Below are 19,748 nucleotides of genomic sequence, written 5' to 3' on the forward strand. Positions count from 1 at the left end.
TTGATGGACACATTTTACTTCCTGGGATATAAAAATCTATTTTCACACTTCCTCCTATAGAAATATGCCATAAGTGAAAAGCAATTAAATAGAAGCTAGACAGAATCCCTATCATATAAAAGGAAGGTAAAGGGTAAAAACAGAGATGATGATGTCTCAGCTAAAGCCTTTCTTATACAGCAAGAATTTTCCCTACATTCCCTTTCCCATAGCCAAGTGCACCAAGTTAGTTACATTAACTAATAGGCCTTTTAAATAGCTTAAAAGAAAAAGCAAACAAAAAATAAAAAATCACATCAACTTTAATCAGCATAATTCCACCTTGAAGAAGAAAGCCTAAACACAGTAGGCAAAAAGAAAATCCCGTTTCAAGGAAAATACTATCTCAAGGATTTATATATCATGCATTAGAGATTCCTAGAACTGAAGCGCTAACACCTGCATGCTGCTAGAAGCTTAGGCATATCGTAAATGCATTATCTGCTGCAAGCAGGATATTGGCCTATCACATTAACTGAAAACCCAAATCTGAGTAAAAGGTTAAACCAGTCTTCTTCCATAATTCATCTTACATTTAAAAACAGTCCGCAATCGGATCAGTTCCTTTCAGCATGGCAAAAGTTGTAAGCCAACAGAGTATCACAGTGATGATTCTTCAGTCTTCATCTTTTTTGTTTGTCCATTTGCACCATGCTGCAGATCCTGCCTTTTCTTTTTCTTCTGCTGTAACTTTTCCTCTTTCTTCTGTAGGTAAGTGTCCACGTCCTCAAATGAAGCCTTGTAGAGATTGCTGTAGTAGCTCTCTGCACCAATAAAACCTACAATCGGGCAAAGCAAGAACACAAGACAAGTGTTGATTCCCTTAATGGTCTCATCAGCCACTTCCTGTACTGCAATTCTGGATAGCTGGCATTTCAACTCATTTACTGTGATCCTATCCAGTTCCTTAAATACCAGCATTTACACTGTGTAAGCCTGGTTTGTGTTGGTAAGCTTCTGTTTAGCATCCACACAGTCAAGCATAACCTTCACTTTTTGGCTAAAAAATTCATGCACAGGCAAGCACCTGACATTGAGGCAATGAGTGCACACAGCTCTCTTTACACGTAGGAGATCTGCAGACTTCAAGACTTCTGTTTTTAAAACAACTGCTGTTGCATCTTATTGTTAAGACATCCCACTGAGTTGTTCCCCAAGATCTACGCACTGCAAAGGTGTATGCTACCTAACTGTGCTTCTCTCCTAGGCTTCTCTCCATGAATATTAACTTAAAAGAAACCCAAGCGTAGAATTCAAATAGTGATGTCCTACAGCATATATGCATTTTCTAAGCATTCACTCCCAGTTTTGTTACACCTTCCGTGAATTCAGCATAATATCCATCATACCATCTCCAACACTGTAAGCTTAGACAAGTTTAACAGGGAGCTAACTGCTATTTAAATACCCCAATCAAATTGTTTCTGCAGAGAACAGAGAACTGGACTAGCTGGCTACGTCCAAATTTCCAAATGGTATCTGACAAAGTCAGCGACCTCTAGGTCTCTCTGTATTCCTATGTTTGCCCACTTCCCAAAGTTCTTGATCTTAAAGGATAAACGGAAAGAAATCCAGTATTTGCCAGGGTTCAGTCCTGAAGCTGGTGTGCTACTCCACAGTAATGTATGCGCAGCATCCCCCGTTTCTGGGTAGACAAGCAAAGTAACTTTCGCTTGCTGGAGCACAGCAAAGGGCAGCTTTTACTTTTGAGGGTCTTATGTAACCAATTTCGTTGTTGGCTTTTGGCCCTGGAATAAATTGTGTGCTGTCAGTTTGAACATCCATGCCACTCTCTGACTAGTCTGCACTAAATCTTGCTCTGTCTTTTTCTGACATCAGTTATTAGAGAATGTCAAACTGTTCAACAAATACTTCAAGACCAACCTATGTATCGTAAGTCCTACAGAATCAGCAATCAGGTGAACCAAGTTTATAAAAGAACTATATGCAGGCATTAAGACTGGGTTAAACAATAGAATGATCCCCTTTTTCAAAAGGAGTAGCTACCTTTTCAAGCACTAATTATGCAGTGGAATAAGTGCTCATCAAATGAGCCTCCCCTTACTAATTAACAATAACAGACACTGTCATCTGAGCAGTAGTCCCCCTTTCCCAGCTGCAGATGTAGCCAGTTACCAGGTTTCACAGCAATCTGCTACACTGTTTCATCGCATTCAGAATCTTTTCCCCCCTGCCTGCTCTTTTTACTTCTTTGTTGTAAGTATGAGGTCTCATTTTCACTCAAGACCTTACACTTCTAATTATCTGCCTGGCTGTAACTACCACGACTCAGACATCTACATGCAAACAGTCTCCCTTCCAAAGCAATACCTGATTTCCTCTTAGATTTCAAAGACTATACCAACTTAATGACAGCTTACTGACAGCTACCCCCTAAACCATCCAGTACTGAATATTAAGGAGAATTTACATTAGACTGCAAATTCCTGCAACTCTTCTATCTTTACATATGACCAGAAAGAAAAGACCACAGGACCAATGGAGACTAACACCTTTTTTAAGGAAGGTTCCTAGTCTCCTAGCAAAGTACAGGAAAGAAATTTCAATTAATCAACTCTCACAATATAATGAGACATCCACTAACACATGCTGCAACCTTTCTCTACCCTGCAGCCACCACTGCCATAATTTCAGGTTCTAAATAAAGTTAGGTGCTGTTTTGCTTTTTTTTTTTTAGTACAAAAACCCCTAGAACCATAGGCTGCTTCTGAACTAGTATTTTTCTGCCAGAGACTGAGGGTGGGGCAGAAATCAAGAACAAAATGAATGAACCCTGATACCAAGCAATTTCATCTGTGATACCATCCAAGTTAACACCCTCCAGCTACAGCAAGTTTCACATAATCTACCTTGCCAAGTTGGACCCAAATGGCCCATCTTTACAGGAAAGCTGCTCCTCCCATGGCTATTCCATTCTTACTATCTCCCCTGTACTCCTGATAAAGTGTCTTGCCAGGTAAGGACAAAATGACAAACAACAATATTTGATATTACAGCAGTTAGACAGACTCCAGCTGCCCTGTCATAGGGTGTTTACATACATCCCTGTGATAAGTTCTCTTTGCAAAACAGTTATAATGCTACAATTCAGATCTAAATACCTACATAGTCTTTGATAACAGTAATCTGAACACACTTCATGATCTGCACTAACCTCCATACCAGACAGAGCTTGAAACTGAGAAAACTGAAAGACTGACTTCAACAGCTACCTGAACTGACCTGAACTCTCATCTTGCTCCTAAATTTTATGCTTTAGCTGTAAAAATTGCATTTCCTGGGCCTTTCAGCCAAATTTCTCACCTTCAAACACTGCCCAGTTGTCTTTAAGATATTTTGTCATCTTCTGTAATCCCTTGTCATCAGTTACAGCCTAGGAAAAGAAGGGACACTGTTTATTATTCCCAAAATATCATGCAATCTCATGTTTCATAACACACTGAAAATGCAGCTCTCAGAGGAGTACAGTGAAAAGGAAAGTGAGCATAAATCCTCCAAGATCTCTTTTGGGCTCCTTTTCTCCAGGACTGCAATAGAAAGTCACAGTCTGAGAACATGTGTTCTGCTGAGGAAGCTTTCCAGCTTGAAGGAGAAGAAAATGGATTCCCACTTACTACTACTCTGTGAGGAAAAAGAATACCACAAGGAACACATAATGGTCAAAAAAACATACTTAGAAGGTTCATTTGAAACCACTTCACAACTATACCATAATTAGCTAGGGACTTACAAAGCTAAAAAACGAGCTTCCAGCTGTTGAATAGGCTATTACAGAGAACTTGACAGCACATCCCTCAATTCTGACTCTCTGTTCTCAGCGAAAAAAGAATCCCCTTAATGGTCCCAGAATGCCTTGTCCCCAAAGGAAGGCACAGAGAATGCTGTGTGGAAAGCATTCCTAAGCAAACCACAATGGGATTTTGGGTTTTGTGGGGTTTTCTTTAAATACTCAGGTGTAGCACACAGAAAGCACAAGTAATGGCTGAAAGCGCAGAATACAGTGGCTGACAATGGCTCTAACTTGATCCTGCTACACCAGATGTCAGCTTTACCAGAGAAGAGACTAATATTTGTAACAAGCCCTCAGCAGCTTTGCATTATATGCAGAAGAGAAGTAGAATGAGATGCGTATCTATGGCTTTTACTCCATCTCAAGACATAGAGAAGTGTGCCACTTAGCTGTCACAGAACATAGTTTATTCCATTTTTGTTATGGCCTCAAGCCAACACAAAACATTCAGGATGTTAGCATAAAAAAAGCATCCACCTTCCACTGTCCATCACATGGTCTGTACAATTGTAGAGGAGCTTCACTGTCTTCCTGCAACATCCATAGTTCTCCTGTTTCCTCAAACGCAATGTCCCAACCTTTATGCTTCAAAGAGATTTGCTGCTTGTAAACTAGCTGCTTGGCAACGGCATCAAGCTGAAAGACGTAGACTGTGGGAATACTTTTGAAAGGAAAAACTTAATTACCATTATTACTAAATCCACCTACAGCCATTACTCGTTCAGCAAACTACAAACACCCACTCTAATTCCAAACAGAGCTGAAGCAAGGCCATTAGGAATTGCAAAAAATACCCAAGCATTTCAAGTGCAGTTTGCTTACATATTTTAAGCAGAAGCTGTAAATACCTAACACGTCAAATGTATTTTCAAGTGTTATATGAATGAAAAAGCAGTCAACTCTGTCTTTTCTTGAAAAAAAAAAAAAAAAAGTAGTAAAGAGAATTTCATATGGTTTACTAAAGATTTATATAAGGAGGGCTGCATCATGGGCACAGCAGCCTACAGAGGAGGCCTACCTGAAGGAATATGTAGCTGAGCTCTAGCCATAACAAAGGAAAAGTAAAGGAACTGCGTGCCTGGGAAGGGAAGAGAGAATGAGAAGGACAGGAAACCTTGACATGGCTGAAGAACAGCCATGCACTTATCTCTGCCTCTCCCCTCAGCACTCATTCCTCTAGCAGGCACAGCCCCTATGTACAGTTTCTTGTCTCCCTCAGACAGGTCCCCAGTGTGCCAAGGCAGAACAGCTCAGCCCTCTCCTATGTGTTTTACCAGATCCATATGACAGCACTGTTTAGAAATGCTGGGCCATGAAGCTGGAAATAAAAGCCTGACACAGAGCATGGCGGGGCCCCTGGGCTAAGTGACATTGGCACAGACCTCAGCTGACATGGCTTCCCCTTCCAAGGCCAGTTTGTATGCCCATGCAGAAGGGAAGCAACTTAAGCTCCTTGCTCTAGCAAAGAGCAAATCCACTGAGGGGTCAGCTTGCCAATTTCATTGTACAGGCAGCTCTGGCAATTGCTCCCTTTCTTTTTGGCAAGCTTTGTCAGGAAGAACAGCTTCCTTGCCAGGCTTAAGATGCTGTGGAGAGGGAAAAAGGGCTTGTCCATCCCTGCAAGACATTTCCCCGCCAGCTTAAACCCTTCAGCTGCTGAGCACTCTCTCCTTACATAATACATACATTTGAACCCACAAGTCAGTGTAGCCCCCCCCCCCCCCAATTTTAAACTGAAGCAATGTTGAGGTTTTAAACAGAATAGCCAATCCCATTTACAGGAGCAGAATATAGTAGCAGAATTTTGGCCACTCCATCACCACAGCACCCTGAACAAAACAGGACACAAAACACATGGGTTAAGCACAGCAATTAAGGGAGACATCCTGAGCACAAACCAGGGCTCACATGCATCCTAGCCTTGCATTTCCTCCTGTGAAGGAATGGCATCACAAAGTCTGCAAAATTCAACTAAGCTGGGTAACCCTTGCACTCACCTCTGAACTCAGACCAAGTACAATGAGGACTCAAGAGACATGCCTGAGATGCCTGAAGATCCACAGTACCAAGTACTGCAGGCCAAGGAGGAGTTAGAGCAGCCAACAGGGAAAGCTGCTCTTGCCTTTGCAAAAAGCTGCAACAATTTGACCCACTATTTCATTTATTCTTACCAGTCAAATAGAATGGCAACAAAACCACCTTGAGAGCAGTAGGTTATTCTTGACACAGTGTATTTCTAGTAGGAAAAGAAAAAGAAATATCCTTGTAAGTTAAAACCATTTATGGACAGAAAATTCACATTCCATTTCATGTCTTGGCCTTTAAAATTTAGCAGATGTATTAATTTACAGCAAGTAAAGCAACATAATTACCTTTAAACTACAGTCAAGTATATTTTTGTACCAGTATTTGCTGCTTTATTAAGTTTTCCATACTTCTCCCTTCACAGCCATCCAAACAGAGGTCAAATGTAAAGGTTTTAGTGAAGTACTCTTAATGGATAAGCTAACAATTGAACGAAAAGTATGCTACCCTCAAACATCCTCTCTTGCAATGCTAATGGCAAACCATCAACATTGAGCCTGCTCAGCCAGGATATCACACTAGCAACTTAGAGATTATAAACATAAGCCATTAGCTGCTTTAAAAAAAAAGGAGATAGTGATGCATAGCTAATATCCTTGCTGCACTGTCTGCTTTTTCAACATGTGTCTGGGTGAAGCCATACCACTTAACAGAAAACATGTTCTGAAGAACAAGACAAGACTGCCAGAGGCCATCTTCCTCATTAAAAAAAAAATAAATAAAAAACCCCACAGAAAAATCCCCCCCCACAAGAACAATAAAAAAATACTGGCAACACACTCCCAATTTATAAGATACCTTGTTTTATCTGTCTGGGAGAGAATTAGAGAAAAATCTTTGCTGCATAAACCATACTACTTGAAATATTCTGTAACTGATTTGAGGCTCCTAGAGTGGGAAGAACTTGGGAGGAGCAGGGAAAGTGCAAGAAGATGCCCTAGGGTGCTTTTACAAAAGTGTCTGTTATATAATGTGAAAGACAAAACTGCAAAGGCAAAAGGCTGATTCTCAAGTATATTTTAGAAGCAGCGATAACCAGCGCTTCTGATTAGTATAATCCTCCCACTAGAGATGTAGTTAGTTATTCCCTATAGGGCAGGGAATACATCATCTTGATGCTCTGCTGGCATAATTCAGATGCATCCTCAAGTCCCTCTTGAGCCCTCACCTCTTTCCCTAATGCGACACTGGTCACTATACAGAACAGAACTTCTGTTTCATCAGCTTAAGCTGAGTTTGGGAGTAAACATGGGATTTTACCCTTTGAGCTGCCAGCTGACATAGAGGCATTGTCAGGCTGTTTGTTTTGGAATGTTGCAATCAATGTAGGAAAGCAAAACAAGCTGTACAGCTCCCAAAATTCAAGTCAGCAAGTTTAATACCAGAAGCTATTTTGTCAACAGTACTACTAAAAGATAAACCAACTGCAGAAAAGTTAGTTAATTGATGGCATAAATATAGCTGTGTAACTATAAATATGCACTGTGGAACTCTAATTTTCATCTATATTTATATCATACCATGAGAAAAAAAAATAAAACCCATTGTGACATACTATCTTAAGCAAGAACAGCAGCATGCACACACTTTTCACTCATGTACTTGACTGCCTGTTTGTACAGAAGAGGAGCCCTTTATGAAAAACCTTATTAAAAGGCTGATGTTTCAGAGCTCTTGCAAAACACACGGGTCTAGTCTCTTGCTACTCTGCAGAAACAGTAAGTTGTTAATCCATATTTAGCATAAGGACCCAGGACCCCTGTTTCACACGGACGTAAAAAAAATGCTTACAGCTCCAAATGCCAGGTAGGATAAGTGGGCTGAATCAGAAAGGCTTTCTGTAGATAATACATCTAACTAATAATACATCTAAATGTGGCTACTGCATTACGGAGCCATTTACACCACAGCTTTATGTGTAGAAGTGACAGCTCTTACTGTAACCACCAGTGGGTTCTTTAGGCATTTAAGGGAACAAGCCAAGATAAATATATATAAACCTAAAAACTGAAGCAATTATTTCTCATAACAAAGCTCTGCCTCTCTGTCTGTGTCATGGCAAACACACAGGGTAAATGCAGTGATGGGAAGAGCCCACCTACACAGCTGAGTGCTTTGTCAGAGAGACAAAGGGTTCTGTGAACTTGAGGTACATAGCAGCTCTCCTCCAACCTCACCAGGGGAGGGAGGAGGAAGCTTTTTTGATTTGAACCAAGTGCTATTCACAGCTGGACAGAGACAAGAAAGAGCATCTTCTTTGCAAGCTCTTTCCTTTCCATGTGTGGGTAAATCAACTATAAGCACAGTGAATGCAAGCCCCAGAGCAGTATCTTGTTCAAGGACAAGCCTATGAAATCAGTTAACCTCAAGAAAAGCTGTAAGAGCTGTCTGTGATAAACAGATAAACAGTTCACTTGATACTCTCTGAACTTATTCAGCATTTATATGACACTTATCAGCCTGCCAACACATTAAAATTAACTTCTGATATCAGCTGTGAGAAGGGGTGACCCCATGAAAAATTAATGTACTGGACTACTGGGGTAGAGTTGTGCAATTCATGTTCTGGACTTTAAACAAACCTCTGCTGTCAAGAGGATTGCATGAGGTGAAAGCTCCGAAGTGGGAAAAATACAGCACTATGAATTTAGAGAATTACTCCCATTCTAGTGGGAAAATGAACCAAGGATCTGCAATCCATCAACTGAAACCACCGCTACACTGTAAAAAATACTCCCGTGTTCCCCAAACAGACATGTATTCATCATCTGCCAAGCAAAATAACCCACATTTATGTGTTCACATGACACACCATTACTGGTGATTCCATTATCATTGTGCTTCAAGTTGTGTTTCAAGCTTCACTGCATTCACAGCAGTTATCAGTGGTAAAAATGAAATGCAAAGCAAAAGAAAAGAAAAAAAACACTTAAACCCCCACCTCACCTCTGGTTGCCAGTCATTCGCAGACAGCATGCTAATTACAACCTAAAAAGCACTGACTCAAGAGACTGTTCACTTAAATTCAGTCTAAAAATGTCACTCTAGGTTGTGAAGATGATCTTTGATACATCTGGATGTGTAGCATCACTGAATACTACCACCAGACATCATCTCTGGATCATCTTCTGGAACTATGATGCCAGCAAAACACAAGTCTTTCCCCTTTGGTCCTGTTGATCATAGGGAAAGTACATATTCACAGCTGTGTAGCGATACAACACAAATGTGGCAATGCACCACATTAAGGTTTAAATCTGTCATTTCTCTATCTGTAATTGCTGGGACATGATGCCTGATCACTGTTCCAAGGATGTACAAATTCTGAGTCTCCTGCACCGCTCAAGCATCATGCAAATTTAGTGTCATCAGAGACAGATTTTGGAATGCTTGTAAGAGTAGGCAATTAGCAGAATTTTGTAGATTAAAGCAACAGGCAAGCCTGAGGCTTCCAAGACCACTGTTAGGAGAGGCACATGACAGTGGATAGAAGAACTACAAAACACTACAGGAATACAGTTTATTAACTGCTGTGTTATATTTATTAACCCACAGTTGCGGCTTTTCCCCTTCTGTCATTGCTTACTCACACCAAGGTAAAGATGCTAAACAGCGACTCCTCAAACAGTCAAAAAGCACTCCAAATTTCTATGAAAGACTCCATCATAAAGAGTATCCTATGGAACACACCTTATCAAGTGTGTTAAGAGACAAGGCAAGTATTACTAAACTACATTCAGAAGTCTTCAAGAACATTCTTAGAGAGGTGGAGATTATTTTTAAATCAATTCCTGCTCTCAACAACAAGGTTTTTATTTTTCCCTCTAACCTCTGTTAGTTTATCCAACACTACATTTGAGGTTTATGATATAGTTTAATATTATTTTTTACAAACTTGTAAACAATGGAGTTAGGATTCAGCGTGAGATCAAGCACTTAATTTACATGCAAGCTATCCTACTAAATGTTAAGCTAGTCTAAGCAGCAAGTAGCATTTTTAAAATTAATATTAGGATTCCCCATTTCACAGCTAGATCCTTACTAGTCCTTGATGATCCAATAAAGCTAGAAGTCAAAGTATTCTAACATAAAACCATTTTTCCCTCCAACAGAAATGCCTTGCAACATTACTTCAGACATGGATTTAGTGGTTATCAAACCACCTTGTGTCAATAAAGCAGTCTCATTAGCTACTTTTGAACACAAAGATAAAACACTTTGGCTTTGAAACTCCCCAAGCTGCTTATTTCCAGAAGTAATTTTGTAGATTTGCTTCAATCTTCATACTCCCCTCCCCATTCAAATCCTCCTGCACCCAGAATGTAAGAGGATACCAGCTATATGGGCTTGTCTCCTAATTTGGTACACCCCATTTTTTGCTTGTGAAAAACATAAGCAGTAGCTGCTTCAAAGATTTAAGGCACCAGACTCAAGCTGATATGCTTTAAAGCACATCTGAGATAGAGACCTCTCATAAAAGAGGTGTGCTTTAAAATATACTTTCAAGTTCAGAAGCAGGTTAAATTGTCCATATAGATACTAACTTGAGTTCCTGCTAACAGGAACTCTAGGCCTCAACTAAGATTCCCATTTTGAATGCTGTGACATAAGTAGCAGCTGCCTTTCTGGGCTTATATACAGACAAAAGTTGCACATTATTACTCCCACACAAAGAACAACTTGCTGATGTCTTCTGCACAGAAAAAAAAATGCTGGAATTGTCAGGTCTGTCCCTAGGGGCTTGGTCCTAGGGACAAGAATGAATGCTGTTTCACTGCTAATAGGGTTGTATGCCAGTTCATGTGACAAGAAAGAACAAAACCAAAGATTGAGTACTACCAGAACCACTGCTCACATTAGATTAGCATCCCAAATCACAGTAGCACCACAAAGGCTATATGATACCACTCATATACAGGCTGCAAGCAAAGAAGAACTAAGAAGAGAAGATGTTCAGTTTTCACATAAGAGCTCATATTAATTTTCGACACTGCCCAGCTTCAGAACAACCCAAAGGAACAAGCCCAGTGCTTTGTCCCCAGAGGGCAGTACCACTGCAGGTGACTGGTTACAAATGTTACAAAACTTCTTTTTGACCAGATAAATTGCAACTTTAACTCTTGAAATTCTAAGTTGGGGGTTTGCTGGTTTTTTGTTTTTTTTTAATTGTGTGACTCTTTAGATCTTTCCAATGTTACAAGGTATTTTCTAGCTAAGAGACTAAAGTAACAGTGGTTTTGGAAAAATTTCCAAGTGAAGCTTTGTCCATTGTGCAGAGTATTTGGGAAGAATAACAACTGCTTTTGGTCACCACTTGGCACTTCTTAGAAATGCACATAAGTCACGAGAACGGATTTCAGGGACCTTCTTCCTCTCCTGAAATCCCAGGTTACTGGGTTGCTAGGTCTCACATAGCTTCCAAACCCACCGCCAGAAAAGAGGAACTCCTAACAAAACACAACAAACACATTTAGGAGTCACACGAATCAGGAGGATAGCAGGGCGTACCTGGTCAGTTTTGGCTGCCTCAGTCCCACAGATGCTACTTAGATGACAGCAATACACTTCTTCACCACTTTTGTACTCCCAGAGTCTCAGAGTTGAATCCTGGACAGATGGAAGGCGACACAAGAATATTACTAACATCACCTCAGGCAAAGAGAGGCTGCTTGTGGCCTTCAGCTACTTCCTATTTCCCTGAGCAGCTTCCCACACTAAGACCTCAAATTCCAGATAAAGCATTTTAATTAACATAATTATCCCACTCTATTCTAAATTATTCAATCATGCTAACTTTAATACTCCTTTTGAAGTGGAAATTGCATAGCTGGAGGAGTGCATTTCAAGTTTGTCTCAAATAGCAAAGCAATACATGTGCTCAGCATTTTAATGGCAGTTCTTCCAGGTTGCACTTCTCTGCCCTTACTCTTGTTATCACCCAAATTCTCATTTGATTTAGTAATCTGCTGGAAAGAAGCTAAACACCTCTCTGGAAAAACAGTCCTCAAAGAGCATTTGCTAAGAATAAATACAGCCATACACAGCACTAATGCTAGAGTTGTTTAAAGAATTATCACAGAATCACAGAATTAGAAGAACAAGAGACAAGAGCCATAGGGCAGCAAGAGCAGCAGCTGAAGCAAAACGCTAAGAATTATTGCAGTCTCCACATCTTCACAGAAACATTGTTTCCTATGCAGTTTTGGTAGTCTGAGAAAACAAAGCACATTGTTTCCCTTCTTTTAGACCAACTCCATCTACTCCCTCTGTACAGGTGTGGCATGACAGCAGAATGCCATCTATTTAAGAAAAGAGAGAGGGAGGAAGGGCAGGAAATACTTCTTCAGTCCTCATCCAAGCATTATGTAGCACTGCAGTGCAATCTCTACACAACATGGATGCACTATAAGGACATACCGGCAAGAATATAATTCGAAGGAAGTCCCACAAAGGAAAACAAGTGGGAGGGTTTAAAGGGAACAACTTTATCATCTTAAAAGCTCTAAAAAAACCCCTAAGGCCATTCATTCTCAAGACACTCATCATGGCAGTAATACCTATTCACTTCAAAGTTCTTTAATAGCCCAATGATTAAAGTTTGCGTTTCAAAGCAAGAACTAATGATGAAGAAACACTGAGGACTTTGTGATTTCTCCATTCCAAAGATCTTATGAACCTAGCCTTGCTATAAGCACAGTAAATGGCTCTTACATTATCTACCAATAGAATGGTTAACACTGAACAGAAAGCTGAGAAAGGGGGAGGAGAGAGTTCATGCTGTAAATCACAAAGATTATTCCAAGTATCCCAAAGAACTATGGAAAACACAAGCAAACAATGGTTTTAAAGTCTAAACTTTCAAAAAAAATACTTTTTTGAAGAAATTGCCATACATACCCCAGAAGCTGACAACAGCAGATCAGGATAGTTGGGTATTACAAATATTTTGCTTACAAACCTAAAGGGAAAGCAGTCAAAAGCTAAAATCTCTTGCATGACACTCTGGTCTTTAAACACACACAGTAAATGAAAACATCAATTTCAAAGAGAACCTTATAATAAACAGATTCTCCACATCAAGCTAATGAGAAGGAAGAAAAAAATGTGTCTACAGTACTTAATACTATGTATATATACTACACATGCTACTGACTTTCTACTTAATAGAAAAAAGTATTTCCCCACCTGCCCTCAAGGAATTATGACTTCCTCCTGCCTGAGAACATTGCCACTGGAGACAGATTTACTCAGGTAGCATGTTCCCCTTTCTCTTTTCTATGCGAATGCTTGTAAAAACGGAGTCTCCATCTTCTTTGTAGCCACCCTTTAAGTACTGGAACATGGTGGTAAGGTCTTCCCTGAGCCGTCTTATCGCAAGGCTGAACAAACCCAGTTCTCTCAGCCTTTCCTCATATGCAGGCTTCCCAGCCCTTTAATCATCTTTGTAGCCCTTCTCTGGACACTCTCCAACCTGTCCAAAGCAGGGTCCAAGTGGGGACCAAAACTGGACACAGTATTCCAGATGCAGCCTGACAAATGCTGAGTGGGATAATGACATCTTTATCTCTGCTGATGATGTAATCCAGCATCATGTTGGCTTTTAAAACACAACGGATGCTTTTAAAACACAACAATGATGACCCATATAAAACTGACCTGATCAAAGACTATTTAGGTCTTTAACATTAGTCTCTTGCTTTTATACTATGCCAGTTCTGCAGGTTAGACTACAAAATCTTATTAAAATCAGACTGACACTCCAAATTAATCTGTATCCTAAATGCTTTATTAAAACACTTTGGTGGGCAAGTTTAGATACGTTGCTACCCATATCTCAAGTTCCCCAGTCACACTGGCTTTCTTTCACTCCTGTTTCCAATACAGTGAGCGGACTGCACCATGCTGCATCATCTTGTGGAAAAGTGTGCCTAGAACAGTGTTTTTATCCCCAAGTAACTCAGCAGCCCCACAAGGAGAATTAGGTATATTCTCCACTCTGTGCAGGGTCATGCCTAATGGAAGGATCTTCACTTGAAGATGGAGAAGAAAGAAAAGATCATCCTTCCTACTTTATCCAGAGTGAACCATGCATTTTATTACACTTGACAACACAGCAGCACATCATATTTCTACAGGGATATCCCTATGATCTACCTTCCACAAATCCTTCTACTTGCCTTTGAGTTCTTGCCCATAGCAATAGAACCAATCTCACGAAAAACACATTAAAAAGCACAATTCCTTGAATCTACTTCATGGGACCATTCTGCAGCCCCCAGCTCCCAGCAGTCTCATATCCAGGCAGAAAGAGTGCTCTATCTTTCCTATCGATACAGATGTGGTTTTATTGTATCACCACAGAACCTCCAAGACTGACCTCAGCATTGAGATGCTATTAGTGTATGTCCAAACCACAAATACTTCCTAAGATTTCTCTTCCTAAGACTGAAGGTAGCCTTCATCCTGAACTAACAATCTCCAGGCTCTGGAGTCTTTTATGGCCAGCAGGTCAAGGGAGGTAATCTGCACAGCTGCTCTGCTGAGTAGAGATTACTGGATACATTAATCCCCAGTACAGTAGATTACTGGATACAGTAATCCCCCCCCGGATTACTGTATCCAGCTCTAGAGTCCTTAATACAAGACATGGACCTGTTTGAGCAGATTCAGACTAGATACAAGGAAGACATTTTTTATAATGAAGGTGGTGAAACACTGGAAGGTTGCCCAGAAAGGTGGCACATGCCCCATCCCTGGAAACATTCAAGGCGAGGCTGGATGTGGCTCTGAGCAACCTGATCTAGCTGAAGATGTCCCTGCTCATTGCAGGAGGGTTGGTTGATGACCGTTAAAGGTCCCTTCCAACCCAAACCATTCCATGATTCTAACTCAGATCTATCTGTTGTTTAATATGATCTGAGGAGACAATAACTTCATCCATTGATGCACAGTGAAGAGCTGCATGCAGTAACCTATGCACACAACAAACTTACTCTTTGTGCCCCAGACAGAACGATACAATATAATAAGGAGCCTTTGCCAAGCTGATTCTGATCTTCTCATCTCTGTCTGCAGTTAAGATGTATCGGTCATCAGGACTCAGCGCCTGTTGGTGAAGGGAAGGAGAGATTTGGTGCCCAGTAGTTCAATGCTTGTTTTAACATAATTCTTCCTAACCAGGAGAAAAAAAAAGATAAGCAGTAAACTATCTGTTTCTTCTGACTCTGAATGGCAGGTGCAAACATTAAGCCATGCTTTTGTACCGACAACAGAAGTACAAATATTATGATAGTGACTTTCTTATTTACTAAGACAAGTGACACTGACTACCATGTCCAGTGAAAGACACTAACCTGCAACAGTACAGGTGGAAGTCCCACTACATCTTAAAAAGAAACAAACTTACCACATTGGAGAGCTCAACCAACACGACAGACTGCATGAATTCCATATATCCCTATATTCCTATCACCAAGTCTTCTGTGACTGCACCATGAAGACTTTTTGAACACTCACACTCCAAGAATACATAACCCTTTGGTAAGCCTGTTTCTTTACCAAACTCTGCAAACACAAACTTGGAATGAAGAAATCCAAACCATATACTTCACTTATACAAAAAGGAGCTCCCAAATCTGGGACAAGAGCAACAATGAAAGATCCAAACACAAGCAAGAATGAAGAATTGTACACTAAGTACACAGACACATATACTTACAACATCCAGTAGCAGAGACAAGTGACCCAGCTCAAGTTTTCCATCTGCTTGGGGTTCTGTTATTGAATAAGAATAGACATCACCAGACTTGTCCGCAACCAGAATCTTATCCTCTGCAGCTGTAATAACCAGGGAAGTGCATCTCCTGGTCACATACCTGAAAGAAAAACAGCAGAGTTTGAACAGCTCTGGATGGCACCTACAGCAAGTCTGGATTCAGACCCAGTTAAACAGACCATGAGATAAAAAGCTCTCAAATGCAACTTTCTTGAAATGGCAGCAATGAGAATAATGTTAAGGGAGGGTATGGGCCAAAACAGCCCTTTTGAGACCTATTATATGACTAAACTATGTACTAGCAAACAGCAGGGGGGTGGGAGAAAAAAGAGAGAGACCATTAAAACTGCATGCCTGCACTTTGCTTAGGTACTTTCTCAACTGAGCATTTTGTCTAGGCAGTCTGCCAGTACTCTACAGAAAGCTGGTAGACTTTCTTGCACTCTCCACAATAAAAATAAAAGTTAAAACACATAGAAAATAGAAGACAATGTAGCAGTTCTCCTAGGAAGGCCTTTGCAGCAAGACATCTAGAAACTGCGCTGAAACTATTTCTCTAGTTGACAATTTTTACCATAAAAGGCAGCTCTCCTTTATGAGCCCCACAGGCTCTTCCTCCTTGCATCCAGTCAGTGAGCCACAGTCTCAGGATACCTTGTCCAGGCAAAGCCCTGAACTTGAACACTGACTTTCCCTCATCACCTGCCGGTATCTTACCGTTCCAGTTGCCAGTGTAGCAGGTAACAGTTTTCTTACAACTTTTCAGATAAATGTAAGAACCACGTATGTTAGAAAACAAGTTTTAAAAAAGGTTTAATCACTTAGTCTGAAGAATGCTTCTGCAACTTAACAGCTACTGTTAGTACTGTTATTTTTTGCTTTCCATAACACCTCTTTTCCAAACCCCTCTATGTCTTATGTGCTAACACAGGACTGCAAACACCAGGAATCATAGAGAATGAACATTTCTATTCACCTACGGTGAAATTTGGTGACCACCTGGAGGAAACAGAACAATACACTGTACTTCAGGTAGGAAGACAGAATTGTAATAGTTTTTAGTGACTGTTTATAAAGGACCAAAGAGAAAACTTATAGGACAAGAATACCTACTGACACATTCCAGGCTCAGGCAGCACAGTTTTAAAATAGATTACCTTGCCAGCAAGAAAAAGTCTTGCACCAAGTTCCTTGTACTGCCCTTAATATTAAGCACAAAGATTCAAAAGTTCCTCGTCTGAAACAAGCTGACTACAAAAGCACCACATGAAAACCTTTATACAGCTTGCCACAAAACATCAATGCAAGCTGCATAGCTCAACTTTGGAATTCTTTTTTTCATGAAGAGACTTTTTTTTGCCTGTATTCCCAATTTCCTAACAGGAGGTAATGACGTTCAAAAAAAAAAATGCAGCTGTCATCCTGATTGATCTTTCACCAGAAAACTGAAATATCAAACAATTATCCAATGATGTATTACGAGCAAGACATACAAGGCAGAGCAGCAGTGAAAAACAGAAAGCAGAATGAACAGAAATTTGCCATCTCTGGTTTTGTCAGTGATTATTTACTCACTACAACATTGGTTAACCCACCAAAGGTCCATCATATACCTCACACACAGCCAAGCTGAAAGAGGCTCCATTTTCTTTTGCAACCAGGGCCTCACATTTGTTAGAGATCACCAGAAACAGAGACATCACATGCTGAGGCACTTTCTCAGGAAGTCCTTCATTGTCCTCTTACTTTACAGACAATTGTCACAAGCAGCAGCAGAAAACTTGAAACTGGAGGACCTCTAGTGGACAGCTACAGGCTGTCTTCAAAGAAGACTGAAGGACAACAACTGCCAGCATCTCTAAAGATGTGCTTTTAAGAGATTTCTCAAACTCCCCAAAACATCTCTTCCTCCAAATCAACAGAAATGGACAGTGCACTCATTAAACTCGTCAGTACCACTCTTACAGGCCCACCCCAATGTTCACGAGGCTTATGTAAAGTTTCAGGTCTTAAAATGCAAACACTGTCTTCTGGAACAAGAGACGAGACTACCCTTTCTTTGGCCAACAACATAAACATACGCAATTCCATTCTTGGTGTGGGGCATAGCATACATCACTTTCTGACAGATATCTTTGAATTCCCAAGAATATTAAATTTGTTTGAGCAAGTACAAGTTAAAAAAAAGGAAGCTTACTGACAACAAAAGGCAACATCGCTAGTACTACTATTTTATAACTCTAAATTAAGCAGCCATAACTCTGTAACAAAGTGACATGCAACATCCCGCTTCCTTACCTGATGCTAACACATTCCCAAGAAGGCTTCGTACAGAACAGAATCAGACGTTTGTTGTCATCTGTTAAGGCAAAATAATCTCCTGATGGAGAGAAGGCAAAAGCTAGGATGTCATCACTTCCTTTATCTGTCTGTTTTCCATCCTGCCTAATAGAGAGAAGAGGAACCACAGTTCACAACCTGAGAGTTACTGAAATCCTTAAGAGAAGGTTGCTGTCACACCACCAAGAAGGAGCATAAAGAACAAAGTACAGCTATAAAAGTTTTATTTGTGGTTAAAATGTTGGACCAACTTGAACAGTAATGCAAAGAAAAAAAAAAACAAGAGAAAGGAAACTGATAAAAAGACTAAGTCTGTATTGTTACCTGCTAAAAACCAAGTAAACAAACAACACTCCCTAAAAATACAAACAATGAAACAAAACCAACACTAGGGTTTGTGCTAGCAGATCTTTACACAAATTTCAGAGAAAACAGTGAAATTGGATACAGGTAAAACAATGTCCAGTGGTTGAACTTAAACCAAGAAAAACACTTTTTCCAGGGTTTGAAATCTCATGACTTACAGAACAGACTTGAAGGATGAGTTACGTAACAGGTTTGTGTTTGTTTTTATTTTTAACTTAGATGGTCTAATAAAAAATGCAGCATTTTTCCATAGCTACCTTGATTGAGAAGAGCCATACAGAATCATTGATTAAACTACTAGTGTTTCTCTAAACAAGAAAAAGATGTAGCCACTCCTCTGGGATGGAAAAGGAACAAAAAAATAATATATACATCCACCAGGGTTAGTAAAAACATCATCAGCTGATAGAGGAGTCATTCCATTAATTTATTTTCTCATCTTATAATTTCATCACATTATTTTTACCATTATTTTTATCATCTTATCGTTTTTATCATCTCTCTTATGTTATTATTTCATCATGATCACATAATCTCAGGAGAGGGTGCACCCTCTAAGAAAACAGCAGATTACCTAAGCAGATTTTCTCACCCTTCATTTCCTAAGGTGGGCTTCTTTGCATTGACACAATCAAACACGAAGAGACCATCATCACTGCAAACAAAAAAGCAAGACTAAAAACACTGGAACTACAACCACCATGAGCTTAACTATGAATAGCGCCAACTCTTTTGTAACACACTATTATTATTTTCCTATTTTGCAACATGCAGAAGTACCACCTCTGCCGAATGGGCTCCCAAAGAGCTACAGAAACAGAAGTTTAAAAGCTTGGATCGCACACAAATACCAAAAAGAAATTCTGAACTGTTGGCAAAGTAACCATGTATTCTGCATATTGGAGAGGTTTAGACTGGATTATTAGGAAAAATTGTTCACAGAGAGTATGCTCAGGCATTGGAACAGGCTTTCCAGGAAAGTGGTGGCATCACCGTCCCTGGAAGTGCTTAAAAACTACAGACAAAGCCCTTAGGGACACGGTTTAGTGGTGGTCTTGGCAGCCCTGGGGTAATGGTTGGACTTGATGACCTTAAAAGGTGCCTTCCAACCTAGTTACTTTCCTCAAACTCGACGCATTTGCCACTAGCACCTGCCCATCTGTGGGTGCACAATAGTGCCAGGAAACAGTCAAGACTAAAGCTCAGAACTGGCGCTTCAGTAACAGCAAAGTCTGCCGAGGAGCGCCGCAGGGCCTGCGCCTGGCCGTGCAGGACTCTCCCGAGCGGTGCAGCGGGCCGGCCTCTACTGCTCAGATCTGCATCCCCCCAAGC

The 19,748-nt window shown here is 40.4% G+C and overlaps 1 protein-coding gene and 1 long non-coding RNA gene across 2 annotated transcripts in view; one reads left to right on the plus strand and one right to left on the minus strand.

The window, feature by feature from the left end:
* WDR4 (WD repeat domain 4) overlaps nucleotides 1-19,748 on the minus strand; it is a 19,940-nt gene continuing 192 nt past the window's right edge. Inside the window, exons 2-11 of the mRNA XM_062602509.1 lie at nucleotides 19,009-19,071; nucleotides 18,009-18,155; nucleotides 15,654-15,810; nucleotides 14,929-15,041; nucleotides 12,833-12,893; nucleotides 11,444-11,542; nucleotides 6,022-6,086; nucleotides 4,328-4,511; nucleotides 3,364-3,433; nucleotides 1-818 (exon numbers count right to left, since the gene is read on the minus strand). Of these exons, the coding sequence (XP_062458493.1) occupies nucleotides 640-818; nucleotides 3,364-3,433; nucleotides 4,328-4,511; nucleotides 6,022-6,086; nucleotides 11,444-11,542; nucleotides 12,833-12,893; nucleotides 14,929-15,041; nucleotides 15,654-15,810; nucleotides 18,009-18,155; nucleotides 19,009-19,071 (1,138 nt within the window). The 3' untranslated portion in view covers nucleotides 1-639. The remainder of the gene's footprint in view (nucleotides 819-3,363; nucleotides 3,434-4,327; nucleotides 4,512-6,021; nucleotides 6,087-11,443; nucleotides 11,543-12,832; nucleotides 12,894-14,928; nucleotides 15,042-15,653; nucleotides 15,811-18,008; nucleotides 18,156-19,008; nucleotides 19,072-19,748) is intronic.
* Nucleotides 16,658-18,384, plus strand: LOC134155382 (uncharacterized). Its single transcript, XR_009961530.1, has 2 exons — nucleotides 16,658-16,742; nucleotides 18,163-18,384. It is a non-coding gene; the product is annotated as an uncharacterized LOC134155382 (long non-coding RNA).

Source organism: Pezoporus occidentalis, unplaced genomic scaffold (assembly GCF_034315485.1).
Source record: "Pezoporus occidentalis ecotype Australia unplaced genomic scaffold, CSIRO_AGI_Poc_V1 ctg77, whole genome shotgun sequence".
Taxonomy (NCBI): domain Eukaryota; kingdom Metazoa; phylum Chordata; class Aves; order Psittaciformes; family Psittacidae; genus Pezoporus; species Pezoporus occidentalis.